This window comes from Mustela putorius, unplaced genomic scaffold (assembly GCF_011764305.1).
Source record: "Mustela putorius furo isolate JIRA1106 unplaced genomic scaffold, ASM1176430v1.1 tig00000275_pilon_pilon_pilon, whole genome shotgun sequence".
NCBI lineage: Eukaryota > Metazoa > Chordata > Mammalia > Carnivora > Mustelidae > Mustela > Mustela putorius.
Genome location: NW_025421341.1, coordinates 3,137,989 through 3,151,444, shown reverse-complemented (window position 1 = coordinate 3,151,444; position 13,456 = coordinate 3,137,989). Strand labels below are relative to the sequence as shown.

The following is a 13,456-nucleotide window of genomic DNA, read 5'->3' as shown; positions in this document are numbered from 1 at the left end:
TGTTCCTGATCTTAGGGGAAAAGGTCTCAGTTTTTCCCCATTGAGAATGATATTTGCTGTGGGTTTTTCATAGATCGCTTTGATGATATTGAGGTAAATATTCTCTATCCCTACACTGTGAAGAGTTTTGATCAAGAAAGGGTGCTATACTTTGTCAAATGCTTTTTCTGCATCTTTTGAGAGTACTATATGATTCTTGTCCTTTCTTTTATTAATGTATTGTATCACATTGATTGATTTGCAGATGTTAAACCAACCTTGCAGCCTAGGAATAAATCCCACTTGATGGTGATGAATAATCCTTTTAATGTACTCTTGGATTCTGCCAGCTAGTATTTTGGTGAGAATTTTTGTGTCTGTGCTCATCAGGGATATTGGTCTGTAATTCTTTTTGATAGGATCTTTCCTAAAATTTGTACAGAATCAAAAAAGATCCCAAATAGCCAGCAGAATGTTGAAAAAGAAAAGCAAAATTGGTAGCATCACAATTCTGGACTTCAAGCTCTATTACAAAGCGGTAATTACCAAGACAGTATGGTTCTGTCACAAACACAGACACACAGATCAATGGAACAGAACAGAGAGCCCAGAAATGGAGCCTCAAATCTGTGGTCAACTAATCTTTGACAAAGCAAGAAAGAAAGTCCAGTGGAAAAAAGACAGTCCCTTCAACAGATGTTGTTGGGAAAACTGGACAGCCACATGCAGAAGAATGAAACTGGACCATTTCCTTACAAAAATAGACTCAAAATGGATGAAAGATCTAAATATGAGACAGGAATCCATCAAAATTCTTGAGGAGAACACAGGCAGCGACCTCTTTGACCTCAACCACAGCAACCTCTTCCTAGAAAATCATCAAAGGCAAGAAAATCAAGGGCAAGAATGAACTATTGGGACTTCAAGATTAAAAGCTTTTGCACAGCAAAGGAAACAGTCAACAAAACCAAGGGGCAACTGACAGAATGGAAGAAGATATTTATAAATGACTTATCAGATAAAGGGCTGGTATCTAAAATCTATAAAGAACTTATCAAACTTAACATCCAAAGAACAAATAATCCAATTAAGAAATGGGCAGAAGATGGGGTGCCTGGGTGGCTCAGTGGGATAAGCCTCTGCCTTCAGCTCAGGTCATATCTCAGGGTCCTGGGATCAAGCCCCACATCGGGCTGTCTGCTCAGCAGGGAGCCTCCTTCCCCTTCTCTCTCTCGGCTTGCCTCTCTGCCTACTTGTGATCTGTCAAAAAAAAAAAAAAAGGCAGAAGACATGAATAGACATTTCTGCAAAGAAGACATCCAAATGTCTCATAGACACAGGTGAAAAAGTGCTCAACATCACTGGGCATCTGGGAATTACAAATCAAAACCTCAGTGAGATACCACCTCACACCACACCAGTCAGAATGTGTAAAATTAACAATCAGGAAATGATAGATGTTGGTGAAGATGCAGAGAAAGGGGAACCTTCCCACACTGTTGGTGGGAATGCAAGCTGGTACAGCCACTCTGGAAAACAGTACAGAGGTTCCTCAAAAGGTTGAGAAGAGCTACCCTAGGACTCAGCAATAGCACTCCTGGGTATTTACCCCAAAGATACAAATGTAGTGATCCAAAGGAGGCAGGAACACCCTAATGTTTATAGCAGCAATGTCCACAATAGCCAAACTATGGAAAGGGCCTAGATGTCTACCGATAGATGAAAGGATGAAGAAGATGTGATATATATATATATCCTATGTAGCCATCAAAAATGAAATCTTGCCATTTGAAATGACATGGATGGAACTAGAGGGTACTATGCTAAGAGAAATAAGTCAATCAGGGAAAGAACTACCATATGATCTCTCTGATATGAGGAATCTGAGAAACAAGACAGGATCATAAAGGAAGAGAGGGAAAACTGAAACAAGATGGAACCAGGGAGGGAGACAAACCATAAGAGACTCTTACTCTCAGGAAACAAACTGAGGGTTGCTGAAGGGGAGGGGGATCTGAGGGATAGGGTGGCTGGGTGATGGACATTGGAGAGGGTATGTGGCTATGGTGAGAGGGTATGTGACAGGGGTGAGTGCTCTGAATTGTGTAAGACTGGTGAATCACAGACCTGTACCCCTGTAACAAATAATACATTGTATGTTAAGTTAAAAAAAAAAAATCTCCAAGTGATTCTTGTCCCATTAAATTTAAGAAGGACTGGGATAGAAAGAGTGTAGATTCACCCTTGGTTTAGTGCTGGTTGTGACATGCTGGAAGCAAAGAGGCATTCTGAGCTCCCAGACTCAAAGAATTTATTACCTCTTTTATGGACGACTTCAATCCTTTTCCAAATGATTTGTTATCTTGTACACTAACTCGTCCCTAATCCCCCCGCCCCACACCCCAGGTGCTCTTATACCTGAATGTTACAGGATTGCAGAAGAAACCATACGCTTCCTTAAAGTTTTAAAATTTTGATTTTACCAGCCAGACCTCCTCCACACAGAAAAAAAAAAAAAATACATGAGAACCAGTAAAACTGAACTGAAATGAAATCTAGTCAGTGTGAAAAGTAATTCTAAGGAAAATTTTGCAATTAGCCACCTCCCCACCCCATCTGCTCTTGGGTCAGATTTAAAGAATGGTCCACCGTCTTGCTTCTCATAACATTTGAGTGTTTTGAAGTCGCTATTCGTGATTATGGTTTTTGAACTGCTTTTCTCCTCTTCTTTGTGCAAAACCAAACTTAATTCTTCTAAACGAATTAAGTCACTTGAGAGTCCGAGTGGAAGCTCGAGCGACACCGCCTCCTCGCCCTGACGCGGAACCGGCTTCCGAAGAGGGGTTCCAGGGAGCAAGACAGGACAGCCCCGAACCGGTCCCCGCCCTCCCCGGCCCCGGCATCTGCTGGAAGCGTCAGGGGTCACGGAAACTTTGATGTAGTGTTTTCGAGACCAGCGAGGCTTTCTGTGACTCACGCTTCTTCCATGTTACACCGAGTACGGAACGTTGCCGACCTGCTGGTGATTTTTTGTGTGCCGCGGCTCTGAAGCGCGGTCGCCTACGGGGTAACGTCTGCGGTCCAAGAGGAGGGAAACACGCTTGTCCCTCCTCACGCCAACTGGTCCAGGGGGCTGTGGGCGCGCTCGGTGGCCGCTGGGAGAACCGAAATGGCAGAGGCCTGAGGCGTTTCAGAACTGAGCGGGAAGGGTTTTTAAACTGCGCAGGGAGAGGTCTCCGACGCGACAGCCGACGGCTCCCAGGGCTAATGGCCTCCTGCCCGCGCCGGGTCGGCTCCGCACCGGGAACCGCCTCCCCCTCTCCAGGTTAACCCCCCCCCCCTCCATGCCCACCCTCCCTGCCCCCAGCCCTTCCCTCTCCAGCCTCCGAGGCTCCTGCGCCCGCCTCTTCTTTCCCTCCCCCTTCCTCCTTTCCCTTCTCCTCACCCACCCACCTTCTTCCCCCTGGGTCTGTCCAACCTAACCCGCTTCGCCCCCCTTCTCTGTTCCCCCCTAGACTCGCGCTCCCGCCGCAAGCGCCACCTCCTCTCTCAACCAGATGCCAGACGGGAGGCGCAGCAGGCCGACTGCGCGCACGCGCACTGCGCGGCGGGCGCCTGGGCAGGCGGGGCGTCTGCGCAGGCGCGCGCTGCTCCGGCTTCGCTCCCGCGCCGGCCGCTAGGCGTTCTTCGGCTGGTTCAGTCGGACTTGGGGCCGCGCGCCGGCGGCGGCACCATGTTTCTTCAGTCAGTCAGTTTCTGGAATCTGGCGTTTTATGCCCTTATGGTTTTCATGGCAACCCTGGGGCTGTGGGACGTCTTCTTCGGCTTCGAGGAGAACAAGTGCAGTATGAGCTATATGTTTGAGTACCCGGAGTATCAGGTGAGGTTCGGCTGTCTCACCTGGGCGCTCGGAGACTCGGGCCCCTCCTGCGGGTTTCTCCCCACTTGGGCTCCCGCGCCTCTCCGGCTCCCTTATGCCAACCTCGTCTCTGGTTTTCTTTCGCTCCTGAAGACTCTGCAGACCGCCCCCACCCCACCCGCTACCCTCACCCACCCTTTGTGTCCTCTCAACAGTGGGGTGTCAGGTAGATGGTTCCCTGAAGCATCCTCCCGGCCCCCCTCGTAGTTCTCCGCTGTCCCTCCGCTCCCTTCCCGGACCCAAACCCCAGGTACAGATTCTTCCGACTCCCCGGGCCCACCCCACCCCCCCATTCCTAGAGACGCAACCTCAGCCCCTTTCCCTAAACCCAGACCCCCATTTCCCCGCGTTCCTGCCTTAACAGGTGCCCCAGACCCTCCTTTGCTTTCCACGCGCCTAAATTCTCACCATCCCGCGCCGTGATTTGCACGTCAGCTTTCGCCTTTCTGGAAAGGGGCTGAGCTGCTGCGGAGTGTGCCGTGGCTGGATCCCAAGACTGCCTTTGCCACTCCGGGGTTTGACTCCGGCGGGAGAGGCTCACCTGATAAGGAATTCAGTGGAGACCTACTGAGTCTCCCTCCGGTCAAGTTCGCGGAGCCTCCGGTTCGGTAGGTTGTGGGTCCGTGCGTGTGCGCACACGCCCGTGTTTCTGCACGTCGTCTCTGAGCAGTTCATCCAGAATCCGTCTCGGAGTGTTTTTGTTTTCTCACCGGGTTTGCAATTTGGGGGAGACCCGGCCTGCCCGGAGCGCGCACTTGCGCGCCGCCCCCCGCCTCTTCAGTTCTGTTTTGACTATTTTCAATCGCAGTTGCTTCGTTCGTCAGGTCGGCACAGTGGAGTCTAGAATTTCACTCATGACCCCCTGTAGTGATAAGTTACACAAGTGCCCAAAGACATTTCTCCTGAATGATTGTCCTGCTTGTAAACGCATCCCCCAGTTACTGAATACGTGTCACATGGTAACTCCCTGCCATAAAAAGTACATGTGCTGTAATATGTTACTGATAAAACGCATTTTAAATATACTTTAAAAATAGTATTATTTAAGGGGAAGCATGCAGATCGTGATTGCCTCTGTGTAAAGGTCATTATGGAGGAGATTACTTGATTAATGCTATTATTTAGATCCTAAAACTACCTAAGGTTTAGATTGCTGAAGAACATCTTTTCCTCGTGGGCAAAATTCTAGTTTAGATTTCATCTGTTTCGAGCTCTTTATCGTGGTTTTGCATCAATGCTTATAAGAGAGTGGAAGAACTTGATACCAAATGCTGTTGAAGGAGATTTTAACGTGTTACTGTTGTCTCGGTTTCTAAGCACATATGCTGGTTAATGTTTCTCAGAGGTTATGCATAGTTAAGTACGTGGGCTTTTAGTTTAGTTTTCTTTTTTAACTGAAAATAGAGCCCTTATATTAATTTTTCTGTGGTTTAATAATTGGGAAACTCTCAACAGGTTGAAGTAGGTCACTTTAGTTTTGTATTGTGTTGAAGAGTTTGATTAAAACAAAATTATCTCGAACAATACAGAACTAATGCCCATTTATTTTGAGATTGTCCACAATTATTGAAGCTATTTTAATATCTGCGGTAGTGGAAATCGCTTAGTGTTTTGAGAACAAAGCACATGTACTCATAGATCTATTTCTTGCCTCAAAGTTAACTGGAAAGACAGAAAATTAGCTAGTGCAAGAGAGCTATTTGGCTTTTTTTTGTTTTAATTGTTGAGTAGTCTGTATTTAGTTATTTTGATTTAGACTCCCTTTTTGAAGTTACTGTTAATAATTTGTCAGTACAGTAATAATTACAGTGGCTGGAGTTTCTGATATGCATTTTTCAGTAGATTTTTATTTTTATGAAGTAAAGATCTCTGTTAATTAATTACAGTATTTATACTTGATTCTTAGACCTTTTATTGTGCAGACCAGGTCATGTTATTTTAGAAATACAGTTAAAACCTGTCTATAGAAATGAGTCACTTTGAAATGTAGTGAGATTTCTGGATAACTGAGGTAATTCTATTAAGAACCAGTGGGTTTTAATGAATATATATTCTAAATATATATGTATTGCTTATTTTTAGTTACATTTTATAGTAAGCTTTTTAATTGTTCACAGAGTGACTCCAGCATTTGAGATGACATAGTTGTTGGGTTTTCTCCTTGATGCCTTTTTCTTTTTTTAATTCTTATTTACTTATTCTTTAGCCGAATGTTAGAGGAAATGAAAGGTAGTTGAAACACTCAACTTTATTCCCCATTTTAAAAATTAAAGGTGAGACAGAAATTTGAGCTTATTTGTAAAAATGAAGTGTTAATTTAAAATTTTTTTGAGTAGGGGTGCCTGGGAGGCTCAGTCTGTTAAATGTCTGCTTTTGCCTCAGGTGGTGATGGGGGGCTCCTGGGATCAGGCCCCAGCATTGGAATTCCTGCTCAGCAGAGTCTGATTGACTCTCTCTCTCTCTCTCTCTCCCTCTCTGCCCCTCCCCACTGCTTGTTCTCTCCCTCTCCTCTCTCTCTCGCTCTCTCTCTCTCTCAAAAAAATTAAATAAATAAAGTCTTAAAAAAAAAACTAAAAAGTTGTTTTGAGTATTCATTTCCTACCTTTGGATTTCCAAAATTTGCTTGTTCAGAGTTAACTGAACATCTCACAAACCTACCAGGCAAATACACATTATCCTTTCAAGCTTCTTGCTTTATTATGATGCAAGGCAAAGCTTTTATTTGGTAGCAAACAGTTTTGCAAATTGCAGAATTGGAAAAGAAACATCTGTGTTGTTTTCTCCTATACAGCAATCTATTTGGCTGTCCTCAGATATGTGATCTAATTGTTCTTGTCTGAAAGAAAATGTTGATATTGGAAAACACGAATCATACTTTTGTTATTAAGTGTGATGTTTGCTTAGCAAATAGCTTATTGAATAACTCTTTCAAGTATATTCTAGATACTGGGTATGGGTGAGGGAATTAGAGATGAATCAGACCTTGTGCCTTTATGTCTTTATAATTTTTATGTCTTTATAATACAATGGGGGAGACAGGATGTAATGGACAGTTAAAATATAATGTGCTAAATCATAATTTCACAGTAAGTGCATATGAGGGTCTTCACAGAAGAAAGCATCCAAAGCATCCATTCATCTTTGATAGTCAAAGGCTGTAGAGAAGGTGTGGCAAATTAGAGGATACACACACACACACACAGTTCATGAAGTGCAGAAACAAGAAAACTGCAGGAATAAAGAATAGCATTTGTGAAGGTAGGAAGTCACCAAGACACATTGTGTAAGTGGTGTGGATAGTATATAAACTGCTAACATCGGTTGCCTTCTGGGTAGGGAATTATGGCTAAAGGACTAGGGGTAGGAGAAAGCCTTTTCATTATACATCCTTTGAGTCTTGAATTTTGAAGCATATTAAAATTTTTAAAACCTAGCATGTGTAAGTTAAAAGAATGGTAAGAATAATTGAAGACAGATTTTAGAGGGTCTCTCAGGCCTTTATCATCTATTAATATAATCAGGAAACACAGAAGGTGTATGTTTTAACATGATATTTCTAATTATATTTTATTTTATGTTATTTGAGGGGTGGAGTGGGGTGGAAGGGCAAGAGGGAAGGGGAGAGAGAAAATCTTAAGCAGGCTTTATACTCCGCCTGAAGGCCAACTCATGGCTCTCTCTCAGGACCTTGAGATCCTGATCAGAGCCGATGCTTAATTAACTGAGCCACGCAGGTGCCCCACAAGCAGTATGGACTATGGATTGGGGTAGGGAGATTTTGACCATTCTGAAAGATTCACCTCTCCCTAGGTCTTTTTATTAAGCTGGAGTCCTTAGGGGTGGAATGGGCAAAGGGCTGAGAAGAATTCTTTGTAAGATCTTTTAAACTGTATTCATTTTAATCAAAATCTTTTTTCTTTTTTATTATGGGGCTCAAATTTTAATTTTCCAGTTTTAATTTATAGGTAAAAAATATATATCATAAAATAGACAATAGTTTCTTGAATCAGTATTTTTCTAGCACTTGGGAACTCGTTAGAATTTTTGTCTTTTGAAAGGGCTCTGGGTTAGAGATTAAAAGGAACTGTACTAAGGCAGAGTCAAGAGAGGATGAACAGCAGAGGCAGGATTGTGGAGATATTTAAGTATAAAGGTAATTTGATTTTGATTAAAAGTCTGTTTTGGGGAGGGGTTCTCATTTAAAGTAATCTATATAAAATAATATAAAATATATGGGGATCTTTTTGCTATAAGTTTTCTTTTTAAATCCCTTGACCCTCTTTTTCTTCATCAGCATCCTTTCCATATGCCTGTACTTTTTCTGTCTTCAATCTGGTCACAGCCCTTCTTGTTTCTTCCTGCCACTCCCAGCTTGTACTCTGGAATGCAATTTTGCCATATGCTAATAGTTTCCTGTTTTTTCTGAGTTAATATTCAATTAGTTCAAAACTTTGTTTAGCTAATGTACTAAAAAGAATGATCTAATACTCATGTACTGTCATATCCAAAGGTGTACTAAATTGGGACATGTATATATATATACATATATATATATATGTATTTGGAGAGATGAAATTGCTAATATCTTAAACAGTAAGCTCACAATTTCTAAAGATATTTTCAGTTGTTATTAACACAGATTGTTTATGTTAATATTTTTAAAAGAATATTCAGGAATGTGCATGAATGATCAGAATTCTGCTTTGTAGAACAGTGAGGTTTTTCAGTGTTACTACTATTTACAGGCTTTAAAATTCATTTAGTATTTAAAATTTTTATCAACCACATGTACAGCCCTGTTAGATCATTAAATTTATTGATGTCTGCTTAAATAAATCTACTGCTCAATGTAACTGGCTTCATTTTTAATGGTTTCTATAGTTTAAAAAGGAGCAGAAGAAGGGAGTGTACTTTACCACCACTTTTAAAGATTCCTACCTTTTGGGGATGACGTTACATGAATTACTGGCTTATTTGTTATAAAATAATATAAATAAATGTTATAAAATAATATAAATTGCAGAGTAGTTTAAGGCTTGCTGACAAAACCATACACCTGGTCCACAAAACCCAAAATAGATGCTAACTCATTGGAATGTTTACGGTGAGGAGAGTGTGCATGTCTTGACCCAAGACATGGCTGTAAGGTTCATATTAATTTGTAAAGCACATTGCAGGTCAAAGCATATTAGGTTGAGAGGTCAGAAAGCTGCATTGTAAAACAAAATTACTTTCCTTTGAATGATATAACAACTGGATGATGTAGTTGAGCCTATGTAAAAGGAGAGGCATTACAAAACAGTTTAAAATAGCAAAAAAAGGGGCGCCTGGGTGGCTCAGTGGGTTAAAGCCTCTGCCTTCAGCTCAGGTCATGATCTCAGGGGCCTGGGATCGAGTCCCACATTGGGCTCTCTGCTTGGCAGGGAGCCTGCTTCCTCCTCTCTCTGCCTTCCTCTCTGCCTACTTCTGATCTGTCTCTGTCAAAGGAATAAATAAAAAATCTTTAAAATTAAATAAATAAATAAAATAAAATAGCAAAAAAAGAATTGATTTGATAATGGAAAGCCTTCATCATTTCTAAGGATAATTGATACAGATACTATATTAAGTACATTTCCAATTATATTAAATAATTTGCTGACATACCCCAGTGTCTTTCTTTTGTCAGTGACTATTTTGAATAATTTATATTAATTAGAGTTTCAAGTAGTTCAATTTTTTAAAAAAAATTTATTTATTTGAGAGAGAGAGACACAGAGAGAGCATGAGAGGGAGAAGGTGAGTGGGAGAAGCAGACTCCCCGCGGAACTGGGAGCCCGATGCAGGACTCGATGCCGGGATTCTGGAATCACGGCTTGAGCTGAAGGCAGTGGCTTAACCAACTGGAGCCACCTAGGCACCCCTAGGTAGTTCCATTTTATGCATTCCTGAAGACTGCATGGTTCAAAACTCATGTAATTCAAGATGTGTTCTACGTATGAATAAAAGTAAAAGTACAGTTTTATTATCAGTAATATTTTTACACTGTTTCAAATGTGTATAATTCCAAATTGGGCACAGTAGACTGAATTGTATTAATCCAACTGATTAAAGTGGACTTGCCTTTTCTTCCCCCCTGCAGAAAATAGAACTTCCAAAGAAACTGGCAAAACGCTATCCTGCATATGAATTATATCTTTATGGAGAAGGATCCTATGCTGAAGAACACAAAATTCTCCCTTTGACTGGTATTCCAGTTCTCTTTCTTCCTGGTAATGCTGGAAGTTATAAGCAAGGTAAGTCTTGGAAATAATTTTGAAAGCTATAAAATTTAATCAAAGGATTTACCAGATACATATTCTATGTACTATGCTAGGCATACGGGAGACACAGATATTTGACATATTGTCTGGAAGAAAAAAAATATAAGTGCAAAAAATAGTTGAAGACCACTTAGTGTAAGACAGAGAAAACAGGATGGGGTAGGTAGGATAAGTGACACAGGGATCCGGGAATCAGCAGAAGAAAGGTTTATGTTGAAAATGGAGGGTAGAGAAAACAACCTAGAATACTGAGTAGAGAAGTAAATTGGTTTATGTTTTGCTAAACAAGAGAAAAGGTTGGTTTCTTTCTTTTGGAGCTATTTAAATCATATCTAGAAATACTGATGGGAACACAGAAAGGTGAAGATAGGGAAGCTTTGTAGATAGATTCCAAGTTGAATGTTGGCCTCGAGATAATAGCAGTTATTTCTGGCATAACAGTCAAGTAATCTGGAAGTAATTTCATTTCAAATATACTTTTTGGCTATTAACTGGCATATTCTTTTATATAATAATTCTTTCGGGGATGCCTGGGTGGCTCAGTTAGTTAAGCTCGTCATTATTCCAGGGTCCTGGGACCAAGTCCCATATACAGCTCCCTACTGAGCAGTGAGTCTGCTTCTCCCCCTGCTCGTTCTTTCTCTCTCTCTTTCTCACTCTCTAATAAATAAAATCTTTAACAAAAAAAAAAATTCATCCAGGTTGTTGTATGAGCTGTGATTTATTTATTGTTTTCACTCTATGTTATCCCATTATATGGCTATACCATAGTTTAAATATTCTGTCTTTGGATACTAATGTTATTTATATTTATTGGTAATTTCAAGTAAAGAACATTTTTCTTACTTTGGATCACATAAGCCCATGTTTCTGTAAGATGTATGCTATAATGTAATTCATGTCATAGGTTATATGTATCCTTCTATTGTTACTGGCTGTGCTAATTTATACTCCCAGAAATACTATATTATACTTCCCTTTGCTTCACATCCTTGACAGCATTAGAATTGTCAGATTTTTAAATTCTATACAGTATAGTAGGTGTGATTTATTTTTAAAAAATTATTACTCTGGCTTTGCTGTGTAGAGAATATGCTATAAAGGGGCAAGAGTGAAAGAAGGAAAGATAACATCATTAATCATCAGGGAAATGCAAATCAAAACCATAAGGATAGATGTAATTTCATACCCACTAGGGTAGCTAAAATCTAAAATCTGTAATCTAAAAGATAATATCAAGGGTCATTGAGGATATGAAGAAATTGAAACCCTTATCCATTGTTGGTGAGAATATAAAATGGTAGAGCCACTTTGGAAGAACAGTTTGGCAGTTATTCAGAATGTTAAACATAGAGTTTTAAGCTTAGCAATTCTGCTATAGGTATTTACCCGAGAAAAATGAAAATGTACTCTCAAACGAAAACTTGTTTGCAAATGTTCACAGCAACACTATTCAAAATAACTAAAATGGAGAAACAACCCAACATCAACTAAAGAATGGATAAATAAAATACATACATATAATGGAATATTATTCAGCAGTAAAAAGGAATGAATGATGAAAGAAGAAAATTACAAGCCAATATCCTGGATGAGCCTAGATGCAGAAATCCTTAGCAAAGTATTAGCAAACCAGATCCAACCATACATGATCAAGTGGGATTTATTCCAGAGATGGAAGAAGGTTCAGTATCCACAAATCAATCAATATGATATAATTACATCAATACAAGGAAAGATGAAAATCATATGATCATCTTAATAGATGTAACAATAGCCTTTGACAACATTCAGTATTCATTTATGATAAAAATTCAAAATAGTATGTATAGAGGGACTGTACCTCAACATAATAAAGGCCATATATGACAGTCCTACAGCTAATGTTATGCTCAATGGTGAGAAGCTGAAAGCTTTTCCTCTAATTCTAGGAACAAGACAAAGATGCCCACTCTCACCACTTTTATTCAACATCGTATTGGAAGTCCAAGCCACATCAGTAAGGCCAGAAAAGTTTTAAAAAGCCATCCAAATTGGAAAGGAAGAAGTAAAATAGTCACTATTTGCAGATGACATATATTGAAAATCCTCAAGACTCCAAAAAAAAGCTGTTAGAATTAATAAGTGAGTTTAGTGAAAGGTAGGATACAAAATCAATATACAGAAATCTATGGTGTTTCTAATAATGAGAAATTAAGAAAACAATCTCATTTACAATTGCATTGAAAAGAGTAAATACCTAGGAATAAATTTAACAAAGGAGGCGAAAGATCTCTACACTGAAAACTTTAAGACACTGATGAAAGAAAAGAAAAATAAATGGAAATCTATTCTGTGCTTATGGATTGGAAACATTAATTCTGTTAAAATGTCCATACTGCCAAAAGCAATCTACAGATTCTGTGTAACACCTATCAAAATTCTGATGGTATACTTCATAGAAGTAGAACAAATAATTCTAAAATTTGTCTGGAGTCACAGAAGATCCCAAATAGCCAGAGCAGTCTTGAGAAAGAACAAAGCTAGAAGTACCTCACTTCCTGATTTCAAACTGTATTACAGAACTGTAGTAATCAAAACAGTGCAGTATTGATAAAAACAACAACAACAACAAACCATACACAAGTCAGTGGAAGAGAATTGAGAGCCCAGAAGTAAACCCACACATACATGGTCAATTTATCTCTGATAAAAAAGTGAAGAACATACAATGGAGAAAGGACAGTCTCTTCTATAAATAGTTTTCGGAAAACTGGATAGCCATAAGCAAAAGAATGAAACTAGGCCACTGTCTTCCACTATACACAAAAATTAACACAAAGTGGATTAAAGGCTTGTGTATAAGACCTGAGTCCTTATAACTGCTAGAAGAAAATATAGACAGTGGGGCGCTTGGGTGGCTCAGTCGTTAAGCATCTGCCTTGGGCTCAGGTAGTGATCCCAGGATCCTGGGATTGAGCCCTACATTGGGCTCTCTGCTCAGAGGGTAGCCTGCTTCTCCCTCTCCCACCTCCCCTGCTTGTGTTCCCTCTCTTGCTGTCTCTCTGTCAAATAAATAAATAAAATCTATATATATATATATACATATATATATATATGTATATATATATATATACATATATATATGGTAAGCTCCTAGACATGGGTCTTAGCAACATCTTCGTGTATCTCACTCTGAAGCACGGGAAACAAAAGTAAAAATAAATGGTACCACACCAAACTAAAAAGCTTCTGCACAGCAAAGGAAACCATTAAA

General features: G+C 40.0%; 1 protein-coding gene across 1 annotated transcript in view; it reads left to right on the top strand.

Moving 5' to 3' along the window:
• Positions 1-2,690: 2,690 nt before the first annotated feature.
• Positions 2,691-13,456, top strand: part of PGAP1 (post-GPI attachment to proteins inositol deacylase 1) — an 86,684-nt gene continuing 75,918 nt past the window's right edge. The window contains exons 1-3 of the mRNA XM_004772157.3: positions 2,691-3,304; positions 3,495-3,859; positions 10,020-10,173. Coding sequence (XP_004772214.1) covers positions 3,247-3,304; positions 3,495-3,859; positions 10,020-10,173 — 577 coding nt within the window. The 5' untranslated portion in view covers positions 2,691-3,246. The remainder of the gene's footprint in view (positions 3,305-3,494; positions 3,860-10,019; positions 10,174-13,456) is intronic.